Source organism: Trachypithecus francoisi, unplaced genomic scaffold (genome assembly GCF_009764315.1).
Source record: "Trachypithecus francoisi isolate TF-2019V2 unplaced genomic scaffold, Tfra_2.0 Lachesis_group5, whole genome shotgun sequence".
In the NCBI taxonomy this organism is placed as follows: domain Eukaryota; kingdom Metazoa; phylum Chordata; class Mammalia; order Primates; family Cercopithecidae; genus Trachypithecus; species Trachypithecus francoisi.
This window is the reverse complement of record NW_022681470.1, coordinates 139,168,125-139,194,474: the sequence shown is the minus strand read 5'-3', so window position 1 is coordinate 139,194,474 and position 26,350 is coordinate 139,168,125. Positions and strand designations below refer to the sequence as shown.

General features: G+C 51.2%; 1 protein-coding gene across 9 annotated transcripts in view; it reads left to right on the top strand.

Moving 5' to 3' along the window:
• The first annotated feature begins 6,003 nt into the window (after positions 1-6,003).
• Positions 6,004-26,350, top strand: part of DNM2 (dynamin 2) — a 112,499-nt gene continuing 92,152 nt past the window's right edge. For all 9 annotated transcript variants that reach the window (XR_004433996.1, XM_033197785.1, XM_033197784.1 and 6 more), the window contains exon 1: positions 6,004-6,407. Coding sequence is in view for 8 of the 9 variants with exons in the window: in XM_033197785.1 (XP_033053676.1) it covers positions 6,247-6,407 (161 nt within the window). In the remaining variant the exon portion in view is untranslated. The remainder of the gene's footprint in view (positions 6,408-26,350) is intronic.

The following is a 26,350-nucleotide window of genomic DNA, read 5'->3' as shown; positions in this document are numbered from 1 at the left end:
CAGAGTGTGTCTGTGTCTTTTTGGGGAGGTGGCCTGTCTGGGTCCCTCTCCCGGTCTGAGCGTCACTGCAGTGGAATATCTCCCCTTCTCACCAATCATAACACATCACTGTGGCAGCAGCGGATAGCTGGAAACCACCTGCCAGTGCCCAGCGTGTAGGGCGTGCCTCTAGAGTGAGAGCTGCCACCTGCTTCCTGGGGCCCAGGCCCCCCAGCCACCTTGGAGGGAGGTACTGTTGGCCTCTCCTTTTTTACAGCTGAGGAAGCAGGCCCAGGGAAGGGAGGGAACTTGCCCAAGGTCATCACCATCAAAGAAATGGTATCTTGGCTTTAAGGCATACTCCTAGTCTGACTCTTATAGATGTGAGGCTTTTTTTTTTTTTTTTTTTTTTTTGAGGCGGAGTCTTGCTCTGTCGCCCGGACTGGAGTGCAGTGGCCGGATCTCAGCTCACTGCAAGCTCCGCCTCCCGGGTTTACGCCATTCTCCTGCCTCAGCCTCCCCAGTAGCTGGGACTACAGGCGCCCGCCACCTCGTCCGGCTAGTTTTTGTATTTTTAGTAGAGACAGGGTTTCACCGTGTTAGCCAGGATGGTCTCGATCTCCTGACCTCGTGATCCGCCCGTCTCGGCCTCCCAAAGTGCTGGGATTACAGGCTTGAGCCACCGCGCCCGGCCAGATATGAGGCTTAATCTCCTATTTTTTTTTTTCTTTTTTTTTTTTTTTTCTGAGACTGAGTCTCGTTCTGTCACCCAGGCTGGAGTGCCGTGGTGGGATCTCTGCTCACTGCAACCTCTGCCTCCCAGGTTCAAACGATTCTCCTGCCTCAGCCTCCCCAGTAGCTGAGACTACAGGCGCGTGCCACCATGCTCAGCTAATTTTTGTATTTTTTTTTTTTTTTTTTTGAGACGGAGTCTCGCTCTGTCGCCCGGGCTGGAGTGCAGTGGCCGGATCTCAGCTCACTGCAAGCTCCGCCTCCCGGTTTACGCCATTCTCCTGCCTCAGCCTCCCGAGTAGCTGGGACTACAGGCGCCCACCACCTCGCCCGGCTAGTTTTTTGTATTTTTTAGTAGAGACGGGGTTTCACCATGTTAGCCAGGATGGTCTCGATCTCCTGACCTCGTGATCCGCCCGTCTCGGCCTCCCAAAGTGCTGGGATTACAGGCTAGAGCCACCGCGCCCGGCCTAATTTTTGTATTTTTAATAGAGATGGGATTTCACCATGTTGGCCAGACTGGTCTTAAACTCCTGACCTCAAGTGATCTGCCTGCCTCAGCCTCCCAAAGCGTGATTACAGGCGTGAACCACAGCGCCCAGCCTCTTTTATTTTTTTCTTTTGAGACTGTCTCACTTTGTCATCCAGGCTGGAGTGCATTGGTTCAAACATGGCTCACTGTAGCCTCGATCTGGAGCTGCCATGCCAGATCTGTAATCATCAAGTTGATTATTCTTGCAACTTAATGTTGCATGTGCAGTCGTATTCCATTTTACAGAGGAGGACACTGAGGTGCAGAGGAATGAAGTTCCATGGTCACTGTCACTTTCTTAGTCCGTTCTGGCTGCTATATATAACAAAATACCATCAACTGGGTGGCTATAAACAACAGAAATTGATTTATCACAGTTCTAGAGGCTGGGAAATTCAGGATCAAGGTACCAGCAGATTCAGTGTCTGTTGAGGGCAAACTTCCTAGATGGCGATCTTTTCTCTAATCTCACGTGGCGGAAGGCAGCTCTCTGGGGTCTCTTTTTTTTTTAAGACGGAGTCTCGCTCTGTCGCCCAGGCTGGAGTGCAGTGGCCGGATCTCAGCTCACTGCAAGCTCTGCCTCCCGGGTTCACGCCATTCTCCTGCCTCAGCCTCTCGAGTGGCTGGGACTACGGGCTCCCGCCACCTCACCCGGCTAGTTTTTTGTATTTTTTAGTGGAGACGGGGTTTCACCGTGTTAGCCAGGATGGTCTCGATCTCCTGACCCCGTGATCTGCCCGTCTCGGCCTCCCAAAGTGCTGGGATTACAGGCTTGAGCCACCGTGCCCGGCTCTGGGGTCTCTTTTATAAGGGTACACTGAGATACTCAGCAGGTTTGTGAAAAGAAAAAAAATAGGTAAGGGCACAAATCCCATTCACCTAATCACCTAATCGCCTTCCAAAGGCCCCACCTCCAATTACCATCATGTTGGGGAATTATGTTTCAACACATTAATCTCGGTGTGGTGGGTGAGCGGGTAGGGCTGGTCTATAGACATTTGGACCATAGTAATCAGTAGATAAACAGGTCCAGGATCTAAGCCAGATATGATCAGTTACAGAACTAGTGATCTTCACCAGCCCGAGCAACATGACAAAACTCCATCTTTACAAAAAATACAGGTGGTATGCATCTGTGCTCCCAGCTACTGAGGAAGCTGAGGTGGGAGGATCGCTGAAGCTCAGGAGGTTGAGGCTGTAATGAGCCGCAATTGCACCACTGCGCTCCAGGCTGGGCAACAGAGTGAGACTCTGTCTCAAAAACAAAAACCAGTGCTCTTCAAAAATGAAGTTTTTGAAATGGAAAAAGTAGACCAGGCACAGTGGCTCACACCTATAATCCCAGCACTTTGGGAGGCCAAGCGGGCGGGCGGATCACTTGAGGTCAAGGAGTTTGAGACCAGCCTGGCAAACACGGTGAAATCCTATCTCTACTAAAAATACAAAAATTTGCTGGGTGTGGTGGCACGTGCTTGTAGTCCTAGCTACTCTGGAGGCTGAGGCAGGAGAATCACTTGAACCCAGGACACGGATGTTGCAGTGAGCCAGGATTGCACCACTGTACTCCACCCTGAGAGACAGCGAGACTCCATCTCAAAAAAAAAAAGGTGAGGCGCAGTGGCTCACACCTGTAATCCCAGCACTTTGGGAGGCCAAGGAGGGCAGATTATGAGGTCAGGAGTTCAAGACCAGCCTGGCCAACATGGTGAAACCCCATCTCTACTAAAAATACAAAAAGTAGCTGGGTGTGGTGGCACATGCCTGTAATTCCAGCTACTCTGGAGGCTGAGGCAGGAAAATTGCTTGAAGCCAGGACTCAGAGGTTGCAGTGAGCCGAGATCGCACTACTGTACTGCAGCCTGGGTGACAGAGCAAGACTCTATCTCAAAAAAAGAAAAGAGGCCGGGCGTGGTGGCTCAAGCCTGTAATCCCAGCACTTTGGGAGGCCGAGACGGGTGGATCACGAGGTCAGGAGATCGAGACCATCCTGGGTAACATGGTGAAACCCCATCTCTACTAAAAATACAAAAAACTAGCCAGGCGAGGTGGCGGACGCCTGTAGTCCCAGCTACTCGGGAGGCTGAGGCAGGAGAATGGCGTGAACCCGGGAGGCGGAGCTTGCAGTGAGCTGAGATCCGGCCACTGCACTCCAGCCTGGGCGACAGAGCGAGACTCCGTCTCAAAAAAAAAAAAAAAAAAAGAAAAGAAAAGAAAAAAAAGTTCAAGCGTGGTGGCTCACACCTGCAATCCCAGCACTTTGGGAGGCCAAGAAGGGTGGATCATCTGAGGTTAGGAGTTCAAGACCTGCCTGGCCAACATGGTGAAACCCCGTCTCTACTAAAAACACAAAAATTAGCTGGGTATGGTGGCATGCACCTGTAGTCCCAGCTACTTGAGAGGCTGAGGCAGGAGAATCATCTGAACTTGGGAGGCAGAGGTTTCAGTAAACTGGGATTGCGTCATTGCACTCCAGACTGGGCAATAGAGCAAGTCTCCGTTTCAAAAAAAAAAAAAAAGTGAAAAAGTAATACATGTATATCATCCACAATTCAAATCACATCAAAAGTGCAACTACTTTTATCAATTTGTGTATTTTTCCAGCAATTTTCCATGTGTACATATGGTTTTCACGCATGTCAGCATCCTTCACGCACAATTCTGTACCTTGGTTGTTTTTTCCTCTTAGTATATCTCAAATTATTTATACTTCAGTACATGAAGAGTTTCCTCAACGCTTTTTGTTTGTTTGTTTATTTGTTTTTGAGACAGAATTTTGCTCTTGTTGCCCAGGCTGGAGTGCAGTGGTGCGATCTCGGCTCACCGCAACTTCCACCTCCTGGGTTCAAGCGATTCTCCTGCCTCAGCCTCCCGAGTAGCTGGGATTACAGGCATGCACCACCATGCCTGGCTAATTTTGTGTATTTTTAGTAGAAATGGGGTTTCACCATGTTAGCCAAGGTGGTTTCAAACACCTGACCTCAGGCGATCTGCCCACCTCAGCCTCCCAAAGTGCTAGAATTACAGGCAGGAGCCACCGCACCTGGCCCTTTTTGTCTATTTCTTTGAGACCCGGGGTTTTGGGTCACAAAACAGGCAAATGCCGTGAACTACCTTCCTCCTCTTTCTCCAACTTCTTGTGCTGCCTCAGGTCAGAGCACTTACCTGCTCCTGCCTCCTCACTGGGTTTCCTGGTCTCTGGCCTATTTGTCTCCAGAGGGATCAAAACACTTCAAATCCTATTTGTCTCTGTCCATTGTCAGGAGTTCCAGTTCCCAGAACCCCAATTTTGCCTACAAAATAGCGTGTTTTTTCATGGGGAGAGGATTCGTTGAGTTTTAGTGGGTATTCAGAAAGATCCAAAGCCAGTTGGGGGGGTTCACACCTGTAATCCCAGTACTTCTGGGAGGCCGGCCTGTGAGAGTCGTTTGGGCCCAGGAGTTTGAGACCAGCCTGGACAACACAGCAAGACCCTGTCTCTATAAAAAATAAAATAATTAGCTGGGCACAGTTGACTCAGGGCATGCCTGTGGTTCCAGCTACTTGGGACACTGAGGCGGGAGGATCGTCTGAGCCCGAGTGCTTGTTGAATTGAGCTATGAGTCCACTACTGCACTCCAGCCTGGGCAACAGAGGGAGACCCAGTATCTAAGAAAGGAAGATTCATTGGCTAGACACGGTGGCTCACGCCTGTAATCCCAACACTTTGGGAGGCCAAGATAGGCAGATCACTTGAAGCCAGGCGTTCGAGACCAGCCTGGCCAATATGGTGAAACCCTGTCTGTCTACTAAAAATACAAAATTAGCTGGGTGTGGTGGCGTGCACCTGTAATCCCAGCTATTCGGGAGGCTGAGGCAAGAGAATTGCTTGAACTGGGGAGGCAGAGGTTGCAGTGAGCCAAGATAGCGCCACTGCACTCTAGCCTGGGTGACAGAGTGAGACCCCGTCTCAAAAAGAGAAAAGAAAAAAAGACATGCTCTGCTAAAGTTGAAGAAGCCGGGGAAAAAACTTTGGAGCGTTAGCGGCGTCAAGATCCGGCGTGAGCAGAAAGGGCACAGCATTTGCAAAGGCGTGGAGGAGTGATTTTACTGCGTTCTATCTCTAGGAAGCAATGACTTGGCCTTACCCATTTACAGAGTACATTGGGACCCTGGTCCCAGAGCTGGTTTGCAGTCTGGGCACTGAGATGCGTTCTGGGACTTGTAGTTTTCCCCAGAGCCAGGAAACTCAAAAATCGAGACATCGGATCCCACCACGAGGTGTCGCCCTTGAGCGAGTACGGTGGGACCTATCCTGTACTTCAGAAGACTGTTGCAGACATCCAACAATCACAGGGAAGGAGAGTTTTTCTGATTGACAGATATGGTTCTCAATCATAGTGAAGATTCGGATGTTACACCCCGCCCTCTTTTGCCTGGTTGGCTGGAGCAACGAAGTGATATTTATATGAACCAATGGGAAATTCTTAGGGAACTCAGTAGTAGCTCAATCCCTAACACCATTGGTCCACATTGTCGACTGGCACGTCTGCCTGCCAATAAGATGGTGTAACCTCGCCAATGGGTGGAGCCAACGTGCATTTTTTTCTGAAACACCTCTTTCCTCTCTTGACAACTTGCTTTCTGCCGCTATTGGCTTTTGCACAACAGTGACGGTTCTTTTGTCCAATAAACCAGCAAGACGGTCCCCAGGGGGAAGGTTTACTCAACCATTGGCCTGTGCCTCGTTTTTATTGGCTAGTCTGCCCGAGTGGCGGCGCAGCAGGCCAATCGCGTGTGGCGCGAGTGATCTGGGCGCAGCCCTGGGGCCGGGGCGGGAGGTCGCTTGGGTCGGGTGTAGCCTGAGAACCGGATGAGGCGGCGACCGTGAGGCCGAGCCGGGAGTAGGCGTCTTGCCGAGGCCCGGGCGGGCGGGGAGCAACGGCTACAGACGCCGCGGGGCCAGGTCGTTGAGGGTCGGCGGCGGCGGGGAGCGCAGGGCGCTCGGGCCGGGGGCCGCCGGCGCCATGGGCAACCGCGGGATGGAAGAGCTGATCCCGCTGGTCAACAAGCTGCAGGACGCCTTCAGCTCCATCGGCCAGAGCTGCCACCTGGACCTGCCGCAGATCGCTGTGGTGGGCGGCCAGAGCGCCGGCAAGAGCTCGGTGCTGGAGAACTTCGTGGGCCGGTGAGCGGGAGCGGCAGGGATCGCGGGCGGGCGGCGGCCTAGGGTGCGGAGGGCGGACCGGGAATGGCGCTCCGTGCGCCGCCGGCGTAACTGCGGCGCTTGCGTGCCGGCGGCGGGGAACCGGACGGGGTCGGGGGGGTGGGGCGGGCCCTGTGGGACGCCCTGGGCAGAGGACTCCCTGCAGGGGCTCGGGAGCGGGCCTGGGCCCCAGGGGCGGCGTCATGGGCTGGGGGGCCGTAGGACCGAAGGTGTGCTGGAATCCTGCGGTCCATCTGGTCCCAGCTTTCGTGGGTGAACTCTGCCGTCTGGTTGCCTGTGGGTCTGGGGTAGATCCCTTTTCTGCTCTTTCGGGCTGTTTATCAGAGGTGAAACCGCCATCTAGATATCTATTGGGGCGACCCCTGCGGTCTGGCTGGCTTGTTCTTGTATCTGGAGCTGCCCCCGCCATCTGGTTGGCTGTCTCTCTGTCCTGGGCAAGCCTCCCTGCCACAACCATTTGGTTGTCCATCTGTCCAGTCCCACCTGGCAGCCCCCTGCTGTCTGGCTAGCTGTAAAGGGTGACCTCTGCTGCTGTCTGGCCGCCCATCCGTGCCCCTCACAGACTTTAACACTGAGCAGTCCCTCTGTTGGGTGATACCAGCTGGCCTCCACTGTCTGACTGGCTAGCTGACTCCTAGGGGACCCTGTTTGATTCTCTCAGGCTGACTCTTATAGCTTAGTCCCTCCCTAGCCCTAGCTCCTCTCTTCCGTGTGGATTCTTCTGTCTGGCCATCTCCTATTCTGCGCATGACTACCCCTGAGCGTCTAACCCAGCGCCTCTGGAAGTGGGTGGCAGGAGGGTAGAGGGGAGAATAGAGCTGAAGGATGAGGTTTGAACCCTACTTCCCCTCTCAGCTGGAAGGAGGACCCTGGGGGTACCTTACTTCAGGATTCCTTTCAGGGTGCTGGAACACAGGGGCCCGCCTCCCAGCTACAGCCTGCCAATTGGGGGCCCTCCTTTGCAGCCTGGGAAGGGGCTTCTTGCGTGACCAGGCCTCAGTGGCTAGCCTTGGGATGTAGCCTTCTCTGGACAGCCCTGAGAAGCCGCGGTGTGTCCATCTGTCCAGTGGGCAGACTCCACTCTCTGGGCTGTTTCCAGGATTCAGGAAGCAAGTGAATGAGAACAGCCCATGCAGCCACCTCTCCCTCCCACCAACCCCTCTTGCCTTTCTTGTATCCCAGATGGGCGGCCACTTCTCCATTCCAGGAACTACTCATTTGTAGTGGTGTGGCTGCCAAATGATAACATCCTCCTCCTGTCATTATTGTCATTGTTATTGTTTTTATCAGCGTCAAGGGATAATGTTTTTCTTGATTCAACTTCTTGAATCCCAAGTAAGGAGTGGGGTGGAGGCTGTGTTATCATCCCCACCTTAGCTGAGCTGGGAGGCTTAGAAGGGACTGTGTTCACCCAAGGCCACCAGGCTGGCGTAAAGCCTTGTGTCTGCTATCCCAGAGCCTTGAGGCTTTCTGCCCAGCAGCACGAATTTCCTCCTTTGCTACCTTGTCTCTGGCGCATTGCCTTCTGTCACCACAGTGTTTGCAAAGCTCTGTCTCTTTCACATGCCTTGTGACCTTGCACAGGTTGTCTTGGCTTCTCTAAGTCTTGGTTGACACTCCTAAACAAATTTTTTTTTTTTTTTTGAGACAGAGTCTCGCTCTGTCATCTAGTCTGGAGTGCAGTGGTGCAATCTTGGCTCACTGCAACCTCTGCCTCCCGGGTTCAGGCGATTCTCCTGCCTCAGCCTCCCGAGTAGCTGGGATTACAGGCGTCCACTACCATGCCCAACTAATTTTTGTATTTTTAGTAGAGACGGGGTTTCACCATGTTGGCCAGGCTGGTCTCGAACTCCTTACCTCAAGTGATCCTCCCGCCTTGGCCTCCCAAAGTGCTGGGATTACAGGCGTGAACCACCAAGTCGGGCCCCAGGAGTTCAAGACCAGCCTGGGTAACATGACAAGACACCATTCTACAAAAAATAAAAAAAGTAGCCAGGTAGGGTAGTAGTCCCATACCTGTAGTCCGAGCAACTCACGAGGCTGGCTTGAGCCCAGGATGTCCAGACTGCAGTGAGCTGTGATCGCACCGTTACCCTCCAGCCGGGGTGACAGAACCAGATCCTGTTTCAAAAAACAGAAAAGAAAAGAAAGTGCTTACCTAATGCAGTGCCTGGCACATAGTAGGTCTACATGGATAGGGCTGTTGTTTATCTGGCTGGTTCCTTTGCTATCAGTGACAAAAGCTAACCAGAATGAAAGTGCTTTCATGTTACACACTTAAGCCTTATGCGGACGCCATAAAAAAGGCTTCTTTTTGGGTATGAGGGGCTCAAATAAGGCTTACCTTTTTTTTTTTTTTTTTTCTGGTAAGAGATAGGGTCTATCTTTGTTGCCGAGGTTGGAGTGGAGGGGTGCAGTCCTAGCTCACTGCAGCCTCGAACTCCTGGGCTCAAGCGATCCTCTCGCCTCTGCCTCTAAAAGCACTAGGGTTACAGGTGTGAGCCATTGCGCCGAGCCTGGATTTTCTAAGGATGTGGTCTGAGTGGGAACAGCCCAGTTAGTTCAGCCCTGTAGCTGGAGGTCCAGATCACTGGCTCTGGGGGCCAAGGCCTGCCTACTGAGTCTTTTGTTTTACCTGCGTAGCTTTTGTTTTTAATAAGATTTTCCAATGTTAGATTTCTAGTCAATATCTGGATTTCTTGTGGTGCTAAGACACTCAGATCTCTAGAGTTTAGAGTTGTGGTACACAGGCTGTGGGCCTAAGGCCTGGTTCCACCACGTTTGGCTGTGCGACTCGGCCATGTGGATTTGGTGTTCTGGGCCTCAGATTCCTTTTCTGTACGCTGAGGGTGGTAACTGGTACCCTGGGGCCTGGATGGGTGATGCGTGTCGAGGCCATGGGTCTTAGAGGCATGGTTGCTGTTGTTGTAATCAGTATTACCTGGCCTTGCTGAGCCTTTGACCTTTGTGGCACTAATGACTTCGATTTCAGAAGCACCAGTCACTGTCCTATAAGACTAAGAGTGGCCACTCCAGCTGCCACAGCCCCCACTACTCCCTAGCACTTACCCAGGTCTAGTTCATATTTGCTTGGAGGCTCCTGACCCTAAAACCTTTGAGTTTGAGACCCCTGGCTTGTCTGCCCTGCACCAGCAGATAGAACTTTGACCCTAAGGAGAAAGGAGGGCATCCTCCCTCTTTTTTTTTTTTTTTTGAGACGGAGTCTCGCTCTGTCGCCCAGGCCAGAGTGCAGTGGCGCGATCTCGGCTCACTGCAAGCTCTGCCTCCCGGGTTTACGCCATTCTCCTGCCTCAGCCTCCCAAGTAGCTGGGACTACAGGCGCCCGCCACATTGCCCGGCTAGTTTTTTTGTATTTTTTTTTTTTTTAGTAGAGACGGGGTTTCACTGTGTTAGCCGGGATGGTCTCGATCTCCTGACCTCGTGATCTGCCTGTCTCAGCCTCCCAAAGTGCTGGGATTACAGGCTTGAGGCACCGCGCCCAGCCGCATCCTCCCTCTTGACCCTTGTCATTTAGCCTGAGGGGCTGGCCAGAGGGAAGGCCTTAGGCATTCCCCCACCCGAGCCTCCCGAGTAGCTGGGACTACAGTCACGAGCCACCACACCTGAGCCAGAGAAGGGCAGGAAGAGGCCGAGGCCTCCAGCTCCAATTGCAGGGGATGGGCCTGGTCCTGTGAGGTTTACCTCTGTGAGCCTCAGTTTCCTCAGCTAGGAAATGGGGCTGCTGACAGATCTGATTGATCTGTTTCAACTCATAGGGCAGGTAAAGTCACCTGGTGCCAGTCATTGCATACCTGTGAAACCTTGGGCAGGGGACTCAGTCCCTCCACTTTATTTTTAGTTTTTGAGATAGGGTCTTACACCATTGCCCAGGCTCGAGTGCAGTGGCACGATCTCTGCTCACTGCAGCCTTGACCTCCCGGGCTCAAGCGATTCTCCTACCTCTCAGCCTCCTAAGTAGCTGGGACTACAGGCATGTGCCACCACGCTTGGCTAATTTTTCATTTTTTGTAGATACAGGGTCTTGCTGTGTTGCCCAGGCTGGTCTTGACCTCCTGGCCTCAAAATGAACCTCCTGCATCAGTCTCCCAAGGTACTGGCATTACAGGTGTGAGCCACTGTGCCCAGTCTCCCCTTTGTTAAAATACAAGTTATAATAGCACTTCTTTCCCTTTCTTTATTTTATTTTTTTCTTTTGAGACAGAGTCTGGCTTTGTCGCCCAGGCTGGAGTGCATTGGTGCGATCTCAGCTCACTGCAATCTCGCCTCCTGAGTTCAAGCGATTCTCCTGCCTCAGCCTCCTGAGTAGCTGGGACTACAGTCACGAGCCACCACACCTAGCTAATTTTTTTTTTTTTTTTTTTTTTTTTTGAGATAGAGTTTCACTCTTGTTGCCCAGGCTGAAGTGCAATGGCGCGATCTTGGCTTACCGCAACCTCCCCTCCCAGTTTCAAGCCATTCTCCTGCCTCAGCCTCCTGAGTAGCTGGGATTACAGGCATGCACCACCACACCCGACTAATTTTGTATTTTTAGTACGGGTGGGGTTTTTCCATGTTGGTCAGGCTGGTCTCAAACTCCGGACCTCAGGTGATCTGCCTGCCTTGGTCTGCCAAAATGCTGGGATTATAGGCGTGAGCCACCGTGCCCTACTAATTTTTGTTTTTTTTTTTTTTTTTTTTTTGAGACCGAGTCTTGCTCTGTTGCCCAGGCTGGAGTGCAGTGGCATGATTTTGGCTCACGGCAAGCTCTGCCTCCTGGGTTCGTGCCATTCTCCTGCCTCAGGCTCCCGAGTGTCTGGCACTACCTTGTGGTGGCAGGTGCCACCACGCCCAGCTAATTTTTTGTATTTTTTGTAGAGGCGGGGTTTCACCGTGTTAGCCAGGATGGTCTCGATCTCCTGACCTTGTGATCCGCCCGTCTTGGCCTCCCAAAGTGCTGGGATTACAGGTGTGAGCCACCGCGCCCGGCCGATATTTGTATTTTTGATAGGGGTGGCGTTTCCCCATGTTGGCCAGGCTGGTCCGAAACTCCTGACCTCAAGTGATCTTCCTGCCTTGGCCTCCCAAGGTGTTGGGACTACAGGTGTTAAGCCACAGTGCCCAGCTCCCTTTTCTTTAAAATACGAGTTATAATAGCACTTCTTTCCCTTTCTTGAATAGGGATTAAGTGAGACAGTTTGGAGTGCTTGGCAGAGAAGAAAGAAGTGCTTAAAACATTAGGTGTTGTTTCTTCATTGAAAAATGTTTCCTGGGCCGGGTGCAGTGGCTCACGCCTGTAATCCCAGCACTTTGGGAGGCCGAGGCAGGCGAATCACCTGAGGTCAGGAGTTCGAGACTAGCCTGACCAACATGGAGAAACTCTGTCTCTACTAAAAATACAAAAAAATTAGCCAGGCGTAGTGGGGCATGCCTGTAATCCCAGCTACTCGGGAGGCTGAGGTAGGAGAATCACTTCAACCTGGAAGGCGGAGGTTGTGGTGAGCCGAGATTGTGCCATTGCACTCCAGCCTGGGCAACAAGAGTGACACTCTGACTCAAAAAAAAAAAAAAAAGAAAAATGTTTCCTGAGCACTTTTGCTGTGTGCCTGGGGACATGGCCCTGAGCAAGTTACCAGAACTCCTGCCCTGGAGGAGCTGGCCTTTCAGCAGGAAGCAGATAAAGGAGAAACATGGGCCGCTCAGTGGCTGAGGCCCACAATCTCAGCTCTTTGGGATCCAGGCGGGAGGATCACTTGAGCCCAGTCGTTGGAGACCAGCCCGGGGGCAACATAGTAAGACCCCTTCTCTACAAAAAATAAAAAACATTAGCTGGGCATGGTGACACCTGTAGTCCCAGCTACTCAGGAGGCTGAGGCCAGAGGATGGCTTGAGCCTGGAATTTCAAGGCTGCAGCGAGCTCTGATCAAGCTACTGCCTTCCAGCCTGGGCAAAAGAATGAGACCTCGTCTCAAAAAAAAAAAAAAAAAAATTGCTGGGTGCAGTGGCTCACGCCTATAATCCCAGCACTTTGGGAGGCCGAGGTGGGCGGATGACAAGGTCAGAAGATCGAGACCATCCTGGCTAACATGGTGAAACCCCCGTCTCTACTAAAAATACAAAAAAAAAATTAGCCGGACGTGGTGGCGGGCGTCTGTAGTCCCAGCTACTCCAGAGGCTGAGGCAGGAGAATGGCATAAACCCGGGAGGCGGAGCTTGGGTGACTCCAGCCTGGGTGACACAGCGAGACTCCTTCTCAAAAAAAAAAAAAAAAGGAGAAACATGGTTGAAGGTGATAAGTATGATGGAAAAAAGGATCAGGGAACAGGATGAGGGAGAGATCACAGTTGGAGGGGGTACATTTTATTTTATTTTATTTTATTTTATTTTATTTTATTATTATTTTTGAGATGGAGTCTCGCTCTGTCTCTCAGGCTGGAGTGCAGTGGTGCGATCTCGGCTCACTGCAAACTCTGCCTCTCGGGTTCACACCATTCTCCTGCCTCAGCCTCCTGAGTAGCTGGGACTACAGGCGCCCGCCACCACGCCCAGCTATTTTTTTTGTATTTTTAGTAGAGACGGGGTTTCACCATGTTAGCCAGGATGGTCTCCATCTCCTGACCTCGTGATCCACCCACCTCGGCCTCCCAAAGTGTTGGAATACAGGTGTGAGCCACCGGGCCCTGCTGAAAAAATATTTTTGTTAATTAGCAGGGTGTGGTGGCTCACGCCTGTGGTCCCAGCTACTCAGGAGACTCAGGTGAGAGGATCACTTGAGCCTAGGAGTTGGAGGCTGCAGTGAGCCATGATTATGCCACTGTACTCCAGTCTGGGGGACAGAGCAAGAGAAAAGAAACCTACAACTGTCATCAGAGTCCTCATCCCAGATAAAAGGAGACAAGAGCCAACCAGCGAGATCACAAATGCTGCCTGTTTCACAATGATTTGCTATGTGATTCTCAGTCCACTCCCAGGAAGCAGAGACCACCATGTTCCCATTTTCCACATGAGGAAACTGAGGCCCAGACAAGTGAGGTCACTCTTTTGGTGTGTGGCAGCACCAAGCCTTGCATATTCCCAAAGATGCCTCTGGACTGTACCAATTCCAGCAGGCCCAGCACTGCAGACCACCCTGACCGAGCCTTGCATGGTCCTTTTTTCTTTTTTCTTTTTTGAGACAGAGTCTCACTCTGTCCCCCAGGCTGGAGTGCAATGGCGTGATCTCTGCTTTGCAAACTCGGCCTCCTGGGTTCAAGTGATTCTCCTGCCTCAGCCTCCCAAGTAGCTGGGACTAAAGGCGTGCGCCACCACACCTGGCTAATTTTTGTATTTTTAGTAGAGACGGGGTTTCACCATGTTAGCCAGGATGGTCTCCATCTCCTGACCTCGTGATCCACCCACCTCGGCCTCCCAAAGTGTTGGAATACAGGTGTGAGCCACCGTGCCCTGCTGAAAAAATATTTTTGTTAATTAGCAGGGTGTGGTGGCTCACGCCTGTGGTCCCAGCTACTCAGGAGACTCAGGTGAGAGGATCACTTGAGCCTAGGAGTTGGAGGCTGCAGTGAGCCATGATTATGCCACTGTACTCCAGTCTGGGGGACAGAGCAAGAGAAAAGAAACCTACAACTGTCATCAGAGTCCTCATCCCAGATAAAAGGAGACAAGAGCCAACCAGCGAGATCACAAATGCTGCCTGTTTCACAATGATTGCTATGTGATTCTCAGTCCACTCCCAGGAAGCAGAGACCACCATGTTCCCATTTTCCACATGAGGAAACTGAGGCCCAGACAAGTGAGGTCACTCTTTTGGTGTGTGGCAGCACCAAGCCTTGCATATTCCCAAAGATGCCTCTGGACTGTACCAATTCCAGCAGGCCCAGCACTGCAGACCACCCTGACCGAGCCTTGCATGGTCCTTTTTTCTTTTTTCTTTTTTGAGACAGAGTCTCACTCTGTCCCCCAGGCTGGAGTGCAATGGCGTGATCTCTGCTTTGCAAACTCGGCCTCCTGGGTTCAAGTGATTCTCCTGCCTCAGCCTCCCAAGTAGCTGGGACTAAAGGCGTGCGCCACCACACCTGGCTAATTTTTGTATTTTTAGTAGAGATGGGGATTCACTATGTTGGCCAGGCTGGTCTCCAACTCCCAGCCTTGTGGTCTGCCTGCTTCACCCTCCCAAAATGCTGGGATTACAGATGTGAGCCACTGCGCCCGGCCATGTGTGGCCTTTTCAAGAAGCAATTTGTCTTTACCCAAAAGGAAAGTCACTGGAAACAGAAGACGTCATTTCCAGGTGACTCTAAACTAATAAGATCCGTTAAAGTGACAAATCAGCCCAAGGGACGCATCATGTGCCCCTCCATCTGTCAGGGACAGGAGCCAACGGCCATCCGATGTGCACGGGTGCGGCACCCACTGAGGCACAGGCAGTGTCCCCGCGGCTCGTCCACATCTCCCTGGAGGGACACATCACCAAAGTCCAAATAAAAACACAGCTGGAAACGCCAGCATCCCCGGCACAGCTGCTGCTTATTAAAAGAAAAATGGCACAGGGTGCCTACATGCCTTTGGAGTCTGCTCACTGAGAAAATTGAGTTAAAGCTGGAAATCAAAGGAGAGAGCCCTCAGCTTGACCAGGTCCAGAGGGACAGTAGCAGCACCACCAGCTTTCCTTCCCTCTGCTCAGACAGCCTCCCTTGCCCCCAGTGTTCCTAGAGTCCTGGTTCCACCCTAATACCTCCCAGATCTGATCTCCCTCCACTGGCCTGCTAAACTGGCCTCCAGGCATCCTCCCACATCAGGACCTTTGCACTGGATTCTCTTCCCCAGTCTCCAGGGGTTGCTTCGTTGCCTCCTTCAAGGCTCTGCTCAAATGTCACCAATTTCCCTATTTAAAATGTACCCCCTCTGGCCGGGCACAGTGGCTCACGCCTGTAATCCTAGCACTTTGGGAGGCAGAGGCGGGCGGAAGTCACGAAGTCAGGAGATCGAGACCATCCTGGCCAACATGGTGGAACCCTGTCACTACTAAAAATCCAAAAATTATCAGGGCGTGGTGGCACTCACCTGTAGTCCCAGCTGCTTGGGAGGCTGAGGCAGGAGAATCGCTTGAACCCAGGAGGCAGAGGTTGCAGTGAGCCGAAATCGCGCCACTGCACTCCAACTTGGAGATAGAGTGAAACTCTATCTCAAAAAAAAAAAAAAAAAATTGTTTTTGCTTTTGTTTTTGTTTTTGTTTTGCAGAGACAGGGTCTTAATTTTTGCTCAATCTGGTGTCAAACTACTGGGCCCAAGCTATCCTCCTGCCTTGTCCTCCCAAAGTGGTGGGATTACAGGTGTGAGCCACCGAACCTGGCCTTAGTTTCTTTTTCCTTAAAGAGAAGGAGCTCATCATTACTCTGTTGATATAAATGGAGCGCCTATCAGTGCAGGCAGTGTTCTAGCTCTGGGGATACAGCCAGGACCAGGACACGCAGGCACGCCCTGTTCCCCAGATCCTGAAATATCGACCAGAGGTTGTTCCTGGTTCCTTTCTAAGTGGGAATCATGGCTGCAAACAAATAATTGGCTGTGAGAGTTACTTACACCCATTTTGTGTATGGTGGTGAGAAACTGGGAGAAAAATGCCCAGCATCGGGTGACTTGAGGTCAGGAGTCCGAGGCCAGCCTGGCCAACATGGTGAAACTTCATCTCTACTAAGAATACAAAAATTAGCTGGGCGTGGTGGCAGGCACCTGTAATCCCAGCTATTTGGGAGGCTGAGGCAGGAGAATTGCTTGAACCTGGGGGACGGACGTTGTGGTGAGCAGAGATTGCGCTGCTGCACTCCAGCCTGGGCAACAGAGCGAGACTGTCTCAAAAAAAAGCCCAATGATAGAGGATTTGGCCAGATAAGCTTGTCCAGACAACCGACTATCAACTCACTACTCAGAGGGATCTAGAAGAATCTTTAGTGACCCAGAAAGCTGCACAAGACCTGTTAGGTACCAGATGAAATGGGCTGTGGGATCCTGTCTTGTTTAAAACAATTGTTTGTATTTTGCTCAGTGAAAAGACCAGAAAGACATACTCTGCCCTAACCCCACATGTGAATTGTCTCCCCATGTGATTCTTGGTCTGTTTTTGCTGGTTTGGGGATTAGGTTTATAATCAGGAAGACAGATTTCTCCAAAGCTTCGCTCTAGGCTGTCTAAGTGCTTTCTCATAGCTACTTATTGAGGGATAAGGGCCCTTGATAGGTTCATAACATTGAAATCCCCTGGTAATAACCTGGATTGTTTCTGGTTCAGGACGGAAGATGGCCTTGGGGATAGTTCTAGATTTAGAGAGGAGGTTTTCTTTTCTTTTTTTTTCCTTTCTCTTTTCTTTTCTTTTCCTTTCAAGACGGGGTCTCACTCTGTTGCCCAGGCTGAAATGCAGTGGCTTGATCATAGCTCACAGCAACCTCAACTTCCCTGGCTCAAGTGATCTTCCCACTTCAACCTCCCAAGTAGCTGGGACCACAGGTGTGCGCCACTGCCCCCAGCTAATGTTAATAAATTTTTTGTAGAGGTGGGGTCTTGTTATTTTTTGCCCAGGCTAGTCTCAAATCCCTGGGCTCAAGTGATTCTCCTGCCTCAGCTTCCCAAAGTGCTGGGATTACAGGCATGAGCCATGGAGCCCGGCCTAGATTAGATTTAGACTTTTCAGAGTTGGCTTAGAGGGTAGAGGCTGGCCTTTGAATGGAACCCTGTCTTGCTCTCGCTCTCTCTCAGCATTTGTATTTGGCTCAGAGCCACATCTGGCAAACTTCTGCCCGATTTGAATGAAAATGCTGAAATTATAGGCTCCTCGACTGCTGAAAAAAAGTGAGAACATCATGTAAACCGTAATTTACTGGGGTTGCCAACTACATGCTGTAATTAAGCCCTTATTGTGTTAAAGCTTTGGAAAAATCCAAGCCAATAATGAGATATTTATAGGGCATTAGCTACAATCGGAATAAAGGGAAAATGTGGCCCTGCGTCTGAAGCAGGACAGCAAAGAGAGGAAAGACGCCTGTTTCCGGGTGCATTTTGGGTTTCTGTGAATGTTGGTAACTAGGTCCCTGCTGGGCGGTGGGAAATTTTCCCCTGTGGCATCACCCGTAGCTTGAACCAGGAGCTGGATGACTGTTTCAGTTTCATCTGCTGCTGGACATTTAAGAGCCAGTGTTTATGGAAAATCACCGTGTGCTACATGTGCAAAATCTGACCAGTGTCCTCTCTGGCCAGGGGTGGCAGCTGCTGCTCTTAGCTTCCCTGCTTTATAGGTAGAGAAACTGAGGCCAGAGAGGGAGACTGGCCTGAAGTCACATAGTGGGGAGGACACCGGAGCTGGAAATTGAACTGGATGTGGGTCCTCTAGAGCCAAACATCTGGGGGCCTCAGGGGTGGGAAGGTGTGGTCCTGGCTCTTGAGAGCAGGGCTGAATGGTGGACACCATGGCATTTGTATCTGAGGGCTGGGCGGAGATTACAGAGGGAGCGAGCAACTTGTGGCTTTGGGGATGCATCGAGGTTGTTGGTTGTGTGTCCAACCGGTGTGTTGTAAGCAGCAACCACTCTACACCAGTTGATGGGGAACCAACAGGGACTGGTACGGACAGGACAGGTGAACAGTTAAATGAGCAAGAACATTCTGGGGCAGGCACAGGGGCTCACGCCTGTAATCCCAGCACTTTGGGAGGCCAAGGCGGGCAGATGACTTGAAGCCAGGAGTCTGAGACCAGCCTGGCCAGCATGGCGAAACCCCATCTCTACCAAAAATACAAAAATTAGCTGAGCAGGTGGTATGTGTCTGTTGTCCCAGCTACTTAGCGGGCAGAGGTGGGAGGATCTCCTGAACCCAGGAATTCACGGTTACATTGAGCTATGATTGCATCACCGCACTCCAGCCTGGGTAACAGCAAGACCCGGTGTCAAGAAAAAAAAAAAAAAAAAAGGCTGTACGTGGTGGCTCACACCTGTAATCCCACCACTTTGGGAGGCTGAGGTGGGAGTTTGAGACCAGCCTGGCCAACATGACGAAACCCCGTCTCTACTAAAAATACAAAAAATTAGCTGAGCATGGTGGCGGGCGCCTGTAATGCCAGCTACTCAGGAGGCTGAGGTAGGAGAATCTCTTGAACCTGGGAGGCAGAGGTTGCAGTGAGCCGAGATCACGCCACTGCCCTCCAGCCTGGGCAACAAGAGCGAAGCTCTGTCTCAAAAACAACAAAAACAAAAATATTCTGAAGAGTGAGAAGTGGTTTGCCCTGTACTGCGTTGGGTGGGGGAATGACTGTAGGGGCTGCTTCACGTGGGGCTTGTGGGGATGGGCGTCCTGCAGTGGAATAGCCCCGCCAGGACTTGGGGGAACGGCATCGAAGGCCAGGGAACCAGCAGGTGCAGAGGCCCGACCAGCTGAGTGCCCACTGCAGACTGCAAAGGACCAGTAGGCACCTGAGAGTTAGGACACTGCCCGTGGAATGCCGACTTTTCTAAATTTGAATTACACAAGTAGAGCGGGGAGACGGTGTTCTTGGGAAAAGGGAAACGATTACAGGTGAGGAAGAGCACACTGCCCAGCCCGTCTCTTCCTCCAGCTCCACCTGGGAGTACCACTGTCACTGCAGGGTATATCTAGCCAGACCCCTCTGGTGTTTCTGTACTTAGGTACATGCTGCTACCTATAGAGAATACGTGGCACTATTATGGGTGGTTCTTTTTTTTTTTTTTTTTTTTGAAACAGATCTTACTCTGTCACCCAGGCTGGAGTGCAGTGGCACAGTCATAGCTCACTGCCTCGACATCCTGGGCTCAAGCCATCCTCCTACCTCAGCCTCCTGAGTACCTGGGACGGCAACCACATGCCACCACGCCCAACTAATGTTTATAACATTTTGTACAGATGGGGTTTCTTTATGTTGCCAAGGCTGGTCTCAAACTCCTGGGCTCATGCGATCCTTTCATGTTGGCCCCCCAAAGTGCTAGGATTGCAGACATGAGCTACTTCACGCAGCCATGTGCATATATTTGTTGAATGAAAGTAGCTAAAGACCGGAGGTGGTGACTTACACCTGTAATCCCAGCACTATGGGAGGCTGAGGCAACATGGCTTGAGCTCAGGAGTTTGAACCAGCCTGGGCAACATGATGAGACCTCGTCTCTACCAAAAATACAAAAATTAGCGGGCGTGGTGGTGCATGCCTGTACTCCCAGCTACTCAGAAGGCCCTGGTATGAGGATCCCTTGAGCTGGGGTAGCGGTGGAAGTTGCAGTGAGCCCAGATTGTGCCATTGTACTCCAGCGTGGGTGACAGAGCAAGACCCTGTCTCAAAAAATAAAAGCTAAAAACCAGAATTGAGTGAATTTCAGTGCACAGTCACGGAGGGGGCTAGGCAGAGGACAGCCCTGGGTCTTGCTTTTGGAGACTTAGAGCCTGCCTGGGGATGCCGGGACCCTGAAGCAAGGACATCTTCCTTTGGAGGAGGGTGGCAAGTGGAGATTTGCTCCGTCTGTACAAAGAGTAATAACAGTAATAGGCTGAGACCCTGAGGCTGGGCAGCGTGGGTGTCTCTCTGGGTTGGCTTTGAGGGCTGTAAGGTGGGGCCAGCAGCGTCCCTTCCAGGGCGTAGGGCCCTGTATGGCAACCCGCCGGGTGCCCCTCTGACTTGCTTCCTGCCTGGCTGCTCAGTGGCCCTGGCAGGGGCGAGCACCACTGCTCTTTCTGTTACAAGAGACCTCCTTTGGATAAATCTGAACCCACTCCGATTGCAGACATATGGGGTGGTAGACAAGAGGCCAGCAGCGCTGTCCCAGGCCCTGGTGACACCTCCACGCCCAGATGAAGGAGGAGCAGGTTACTTGGAGCCTGCCCTGTGACACACTTTCGCAGTGATGAGAGCCTTTTAGGGCTGCGATCCTGGCGGGCCAGTCAAGCGGGCAGGAGCAGCCCCAGCCAGGGTGACCCCGCCTGCCGAGTGATACGCCCTGGCACAACCAGGCCAGCCCTGGGGGAAGCCCCCAGGGCAGATCAGGGAGGGACACAGCTGTCCTGGCCATGAGACTTCTGTCTTTTGTACGGATACACAGGGTCCTTCTAGAGGGTCGCAGCCTCCACCCCCGGGAGGCCTCCCAGCTGGCTGCGCAGCCAGGATCCTGCAGCCACCAGGACATTGCCTTTCCAGGTTGTTCTTTTCTTTTTTTCTTTTTTTTCTTTTTTTTGAGACGGAGTCTCGCCGTGTTGCCCAGGCTGGAGTGCAATGGTGTGATCTCAGCTCACTGCAACCTCCACCTCCCGGGTTCAGGCGATTCTTCTGCCTCAGCCTCCTGAGTATCTGGGATTACAGGTGTGCATGACCACGCCTGGCTAATTTTTTGTATTTTTAGTAGAGACGGGGTTTCACAATGTTAGCCAGGCTGGTCTCAAACTCCTGACCTCAGGTAATCCACCTGCCTCGGCCTCCCAAAGTGCTGGGATTACAGGCGTGAGCCACCGTGCCTGGCCCCCAGGTTGTTCTTTTCTACATCAACATCAGGGGACAGTGACTGAGAGAGGCCACAAGCCACTGGCTCAGCTTGAGGAAGACTTCCTGTGGTTTGGGTTGATGTAGCTCTCTGTCTTGCAACACTGAGTTCCCCGTCGTCTGGGCGGAAGCCAGTCAGACGGAAGCCCAGCTTCTGCAGTGCCTGCCCTGGTGGCTTGACACAGGGTGCTGGGAAGCTCAGGGCAGGCTGCTTTCTGAGGTGGGAAGGCCCCATCTGGAATGTGTTCCCAGCACTGGGTGAAAATTGATGCACAGCCTTGATTTTTTTTTTTTTTTTTTGAGACAGAGTTTCACTCTTGTTGCCCAGGCTGGAATGCAGTGGTGCGATCTTGGCTCACTGCAACCTCTGTCTCCTGGGTTCAAGCAATTCTCCTGCCTCAACCTCCCGAGTAGCTAGGATTACAGGTGCTTACCACCACGCCTGGCTAATTTTTTGTCTTTTTAGTAGAGACGGGTTTTCACCATAGCCAGGCTGGTCTTGAACACCTGACCTCAGGTGATCCACCCGCCTTGGCCTCCCAGAGTGCTGGGATTACAGGCATGAGCCACCACACCCGGCCTGCACCAGCTTGATTTTTAAACTCTTTTCTGTTAAAGGAGTTAATCGACTGTTTACTCGTTGTAAAGAAAAAACAAAACAAAATAAAACAGTTCACCCTGTCTAGAGTAAGGTGCACAGAGTAAGGCTGTCCTTTGCATAGGAACAACCTCTAGCAGTGTGTGGCTCTTGCCAGAATTTTTTTTTTTTTTTTTTTTTAATATTTCTGGGTGGGCCGGGTGCGGTGGCTCAAGCCTGTAATCCCAGCACTTTGGGAGGCCGAGACGGGCGGATCACGAGGTCAGGAGATCGAGACCATCCTGGCTAACACGGTGAAACCCCGTCTCTACTAAAAATACAAAAAATTAGCCGGATGAGGTGGCGGGCGCCTGTAGTCCCAGCTACTCGGGAGGCTGAGGCAGGAGAATGGCCTAGACCCGGGAGGCGGAGCTTGCAGTGAGCTGAGATCCGGCCACAGCACTCCAGCCTGGGCGACAGAGCGAGACTCCGTCTCAAAAAAAAAAAAAAAAAAAAAAAAAAAAAAAAAAAAAAAAAAATATTTCTGGGTGTGACTACCCCCTACTCATCCAGCCAGTGAGCCTGTAAGTGTAGCAACAAACACTCCCGCTCCACAGTCCAAAGTCTCAACAGAATGTGACTGTCTTGCACCAAGTCCCTGCTATATTTAGTGCCTCCAAGGGTGTTTGGCTTTTGTTTTCTGTTTTTTTTTTTTTTTTTTTTTGAGACCAAGTCTTGCTCTTGTCCTCCAAGCTGGAGTGCAATGGTGCGATCTCGGCTCACTGCAACCTCGCCTCCTGGGTTCAAGCGATTCTCCTGCCTCAGCCTCCCGAGTAGCTGGGATTACAGGCATCTACACCATGCCTGGCTAATTTTTTTTATTTTTAGTAGAGATGGGGTTTCACCATGTCGGCCACGCTAGTCTTGAACTCCTGACCTTGAGTGATTCGCCTGCCTTGGCTTCCCCAAGTGCTGGGATTACCGGTGTGAGCCACCACGCCTGGGCTGTTTTGTTTTTAATGAACTTTTTAGTTTGGAATAATTTTTTTTTTTTGGAAACGGGGTCCCACTCTTTCACCCATGTCAGAGTGCAGTGGCGTGATGTCGGCTCACTGCAACCTCCCCATCCCAGGCTCAAACGATCCTCCCGCCACAGCCTCCCAAGTAGCTGGAACCACAGGTGTGCACCACAATGGCCGGCTAATTTTTTGTATTTTCGGTAGAGACAGAGTTTCGCCATGTTGCCCAGTTGGTCTTGAACGCCTGAGCTCAGGTAATCTGCCTGCCTCAGCCTCTCAACGTGCTGGGATTGTAAGCATGAGCCACAACGCCCTGCCTAGAAATACTTTTAGATTTAGAGAAGATAAATAAGTTTCAAATTTACAGAAAGTACAAAGGTAATACAGAGAGCTCCTGTACATCCTTCATCAGTGTCCTCTAATTTTACATTTCTTACAACCAAGAAATTAACCTAGCTACTCAGGAGGCCGAGGCGGGGGGATTGCTTGAGTCCAGGAGTTAAAGCTCAGCCTGGGCAACATAACCTCTTTTCTAAAAGTAAATGAATGAAGCCGGACATGGTGGCTCATGCGTGTAATCCCAGCACTCTGGGAGGCCGAGGCAGGTGTTCAAGACTAGCCTGGCCAACATAGCGAAATCCCATCTCTACTAAAAATATAAAAAATTAGCCAGGTGTAGTGGCATGTGCCTGTAGTCTCAGCTATTTGGGAGGCTGAAGCAGGAGAATTGCTTAAACCCGGGAGGTGGAGGCTGCAGTGAGCTGAAATCATGCCACTCTACTTCAGCCTGGACAACAAAACGGGACTCCATCTTAAAAAAAAAAAAAAAGAACGAATGAAATTAACCTTGGTATACTACTATTAAGTGAGGCCTGGCTAGATGTGGTGGCTCACGCCTGTAATCCCAGCACTTTGGGAGGCCAAGGTGGGCAGATGACTTGAGGCCAGGAGTTTGAGACCAGCCTAGCCAACATATCAAAACCCCATATCTACAAAAAATTGTCTGAGTGTGGTCGTATACACCTGTAGTCCCAGTCAGTCGGGAGGCTGAGGTAGGAGAATTGCTTGAATCTGAGAGGCCGAGGTTGCAGTGAGCCAAGATCAAGCCACTGCACTCCAGCTTGGACGACAAAGTGAGACTGTGTCTCAAAAAAAGAAAAAAAAGAAAGCGAGGCCAGGTACAGTGACTCACACGTGTAATCCCAGCACTTTGGGAGGCTGGATTGCTTGAGCCTAGGAGTTTTAGACCAGCCTGGGCAATATGGTGAGACTTCATGTGTCAAAAAAAAAAAAATTTGCTTGGCCTAGTGGTGCTTGCCTGCAGTCCCAGCTCCTCTGGAGGCTGAGGCAGGAGGATCACTTGAGCCCTGGAGGTCGAGGCTGCAGTGAGTGATGGCTGTGCCATTGCACACCAGCCCGGGCAACAGAGCCAGACCCTGTCTCAAAAGAAAACAAAAACAAAAACAAAACAAAACAAAAAACCCAAAGCCAGAATATATAGATTTCTTCAATTTTTCTCATATGAGACTAATTTTTTAAAAAATTTTTTATCGAGATGGGGGTCTTGCTCTCTGGGAGTATACATAGTGAGAAATTTTATTTTTTTTTTTATTTTTATTTTTTTTGAGACGGAGTCTCGCTCTGTCGCCCAGGCTGGAGTGCAGTGGCCGGATCTCAGCTCACTGCAAGCTCCGCCTCCTGGGTTCACGCCATTCTCCTGCCTCAGCCTCCCAAGTAGCTGGGACTACAGGCGCCCGCCACCTCGCCCGGCTAGTTTTTTGTATTTTTAGTAGAGACGGGGTTTCACTGTGTTCGCCAGGATGGTCTCGATCTCCTGACCTTGTGATCCGCCCGTCTCGGCCTCCCAAAGTGCTGGGATTACAGGCTTGAGCCACCGCGCCCGGCCGAGAAATTTTATTTTTCAAAGAAGATCGGCCGGGCGCGGTGGCTCACGCCTGTAATCCCAGCACTTTGGGAAGCCGAGGCTGGCGGATCACAGGGTCAGGAGATCGAGACCACGGTGAAACCCCGTCTCTACTAAAAATACAAAAAATTACCCAGGCGTGGTGGTGGGCGCCTGTAGTCCCAGCTACTTAGGAGGCTGAGACAGGAGAATGGCGTAAACCCAGGAGGCAGAGCTTGCAGTGAGCTGAGATCGCGCCACTGCACTCCAGCCTGGGCAAGGAGCCAGACTCTGTCTCAAAAACAACAACAACAAAAAAAAAACAAAGAAAATGACCCCTTTTCCTGTCTTAGGACCCGACATTGCATTTAGTTGTCAGATCTCCTTAAGCCTTTTTCTGGTCTGGGAAGCAACTCAGCCGACTTCCTTGTTTTTTATGACTTCGGTAGGTCATGGAATGTCCCTCAGTGAGGGCTTATCTGGTGTTTCCTTATGGTTAGCCTGGGGTTGTGAGTTTTGGGGAAGAAGGTCATTGGTGAGTGAATCTTATCAGGAGTATATGATACCAAGACTGATAAATTATTGACAGTGATAACTGGTGATGCTGACCTTGATCTCTTGGCTGAGGTAGGCTTGCTAGGTTTCCCCACTGGACAGTTACTAGTTTTCTTCTTTTCATACTCTATCCTTTGGGGTCATGGAGAATTTTATTTTTATTTTTATTTTTTGGAGGTAGTCTCGCTCTGTTATCTAGGCTGTAGTGCAGTGGTGTGATCTTGGCTCACTGCAACCTCCACCTTCCGGGTTCAAGCAATTCTCCTGCCTCAGCTTCCTGAGCAGCTAAGACTATAAGCGCCTACTACCAAGCCTGGCTAATTGGTTTTTTTCTTTTTTAAGAGATGGGGTCTCGCTGTGTTGCTCAGGCTAGTCTCAAACTCCTGGGCTCATGTAATAATCCTCTTGCCTCTGGCTGTCAAAGTGCTGGGATTACAGGCATGAACCACTGTGCCTGGCCTTTTCTGGCACTATTGAAAAGACAAAAAACTAGCCGGGCAAGGTGGCGGGCGCCTGTAGTCCCAGCTACTCCGGAGGCTGAGGCAGGAGAATGGCGTAAACCCGGGAGGCGGAGCTTGCAGTGAGCTGAGATCCAGCCACTGCACTCCAGCCTGAGCGACAGAGCAAGACTCTGTCTCAAAAAAAAAAAAAAAAAAAAAAAAGACCATCCTTTCTCCCTAAAGTTGCTTTTGTCTGGAATTAGTTGGCCCTATTTGTGTGGGTCCATCCTGAACTGTGTATTCTCTGACGTTGATGTATGACTCTGTCCGTTGACCAAAACCACATTTCTTTCTTCTCTTTTTACATAGAGATGGGGGCTGGGCACAGTGGCTCACGCCTATAATCCTAACACTTTGGGATGTGGAGGCAGGTGGATCGCTTGAAGTCAGGAGTTTGAAACCAGCCTGGCCAACACGGGGAAACTCCGTCTCTACTAAAAATACAAAAAAATTTAGCCGGGCATGGTGGCGGGTGCCTGTAATACCAGCTATTTGGGAGGCTGAGGCAGGAGAATCACTTGAACCCGGGAGGTGGAGGTTGGAGTGAGCCAAGATCGTGCTGTTGCACTCCAGCCTGGGTGACAGTGTGAGACTCTGTCTCAAAAAAAAAAAAAAAAAACAAAAGAAAAAGAAAATAGAGATGGGGTGTCACAATGTTGCCTAGGCTGGTTTCAAACTCCTGGGCTTGTGATGCTCCTGCCTCAGCCTTCCACAGTGCTGGCATTAGAGGCGTGAGCCACCACACCCACTCATGTCTTTATTGCTGGAGCTTTATAGTAAGACTTGAAATCAGGCCATGTGAGTCCTCTTTGTTCTTGTTTCTCAAAATTGT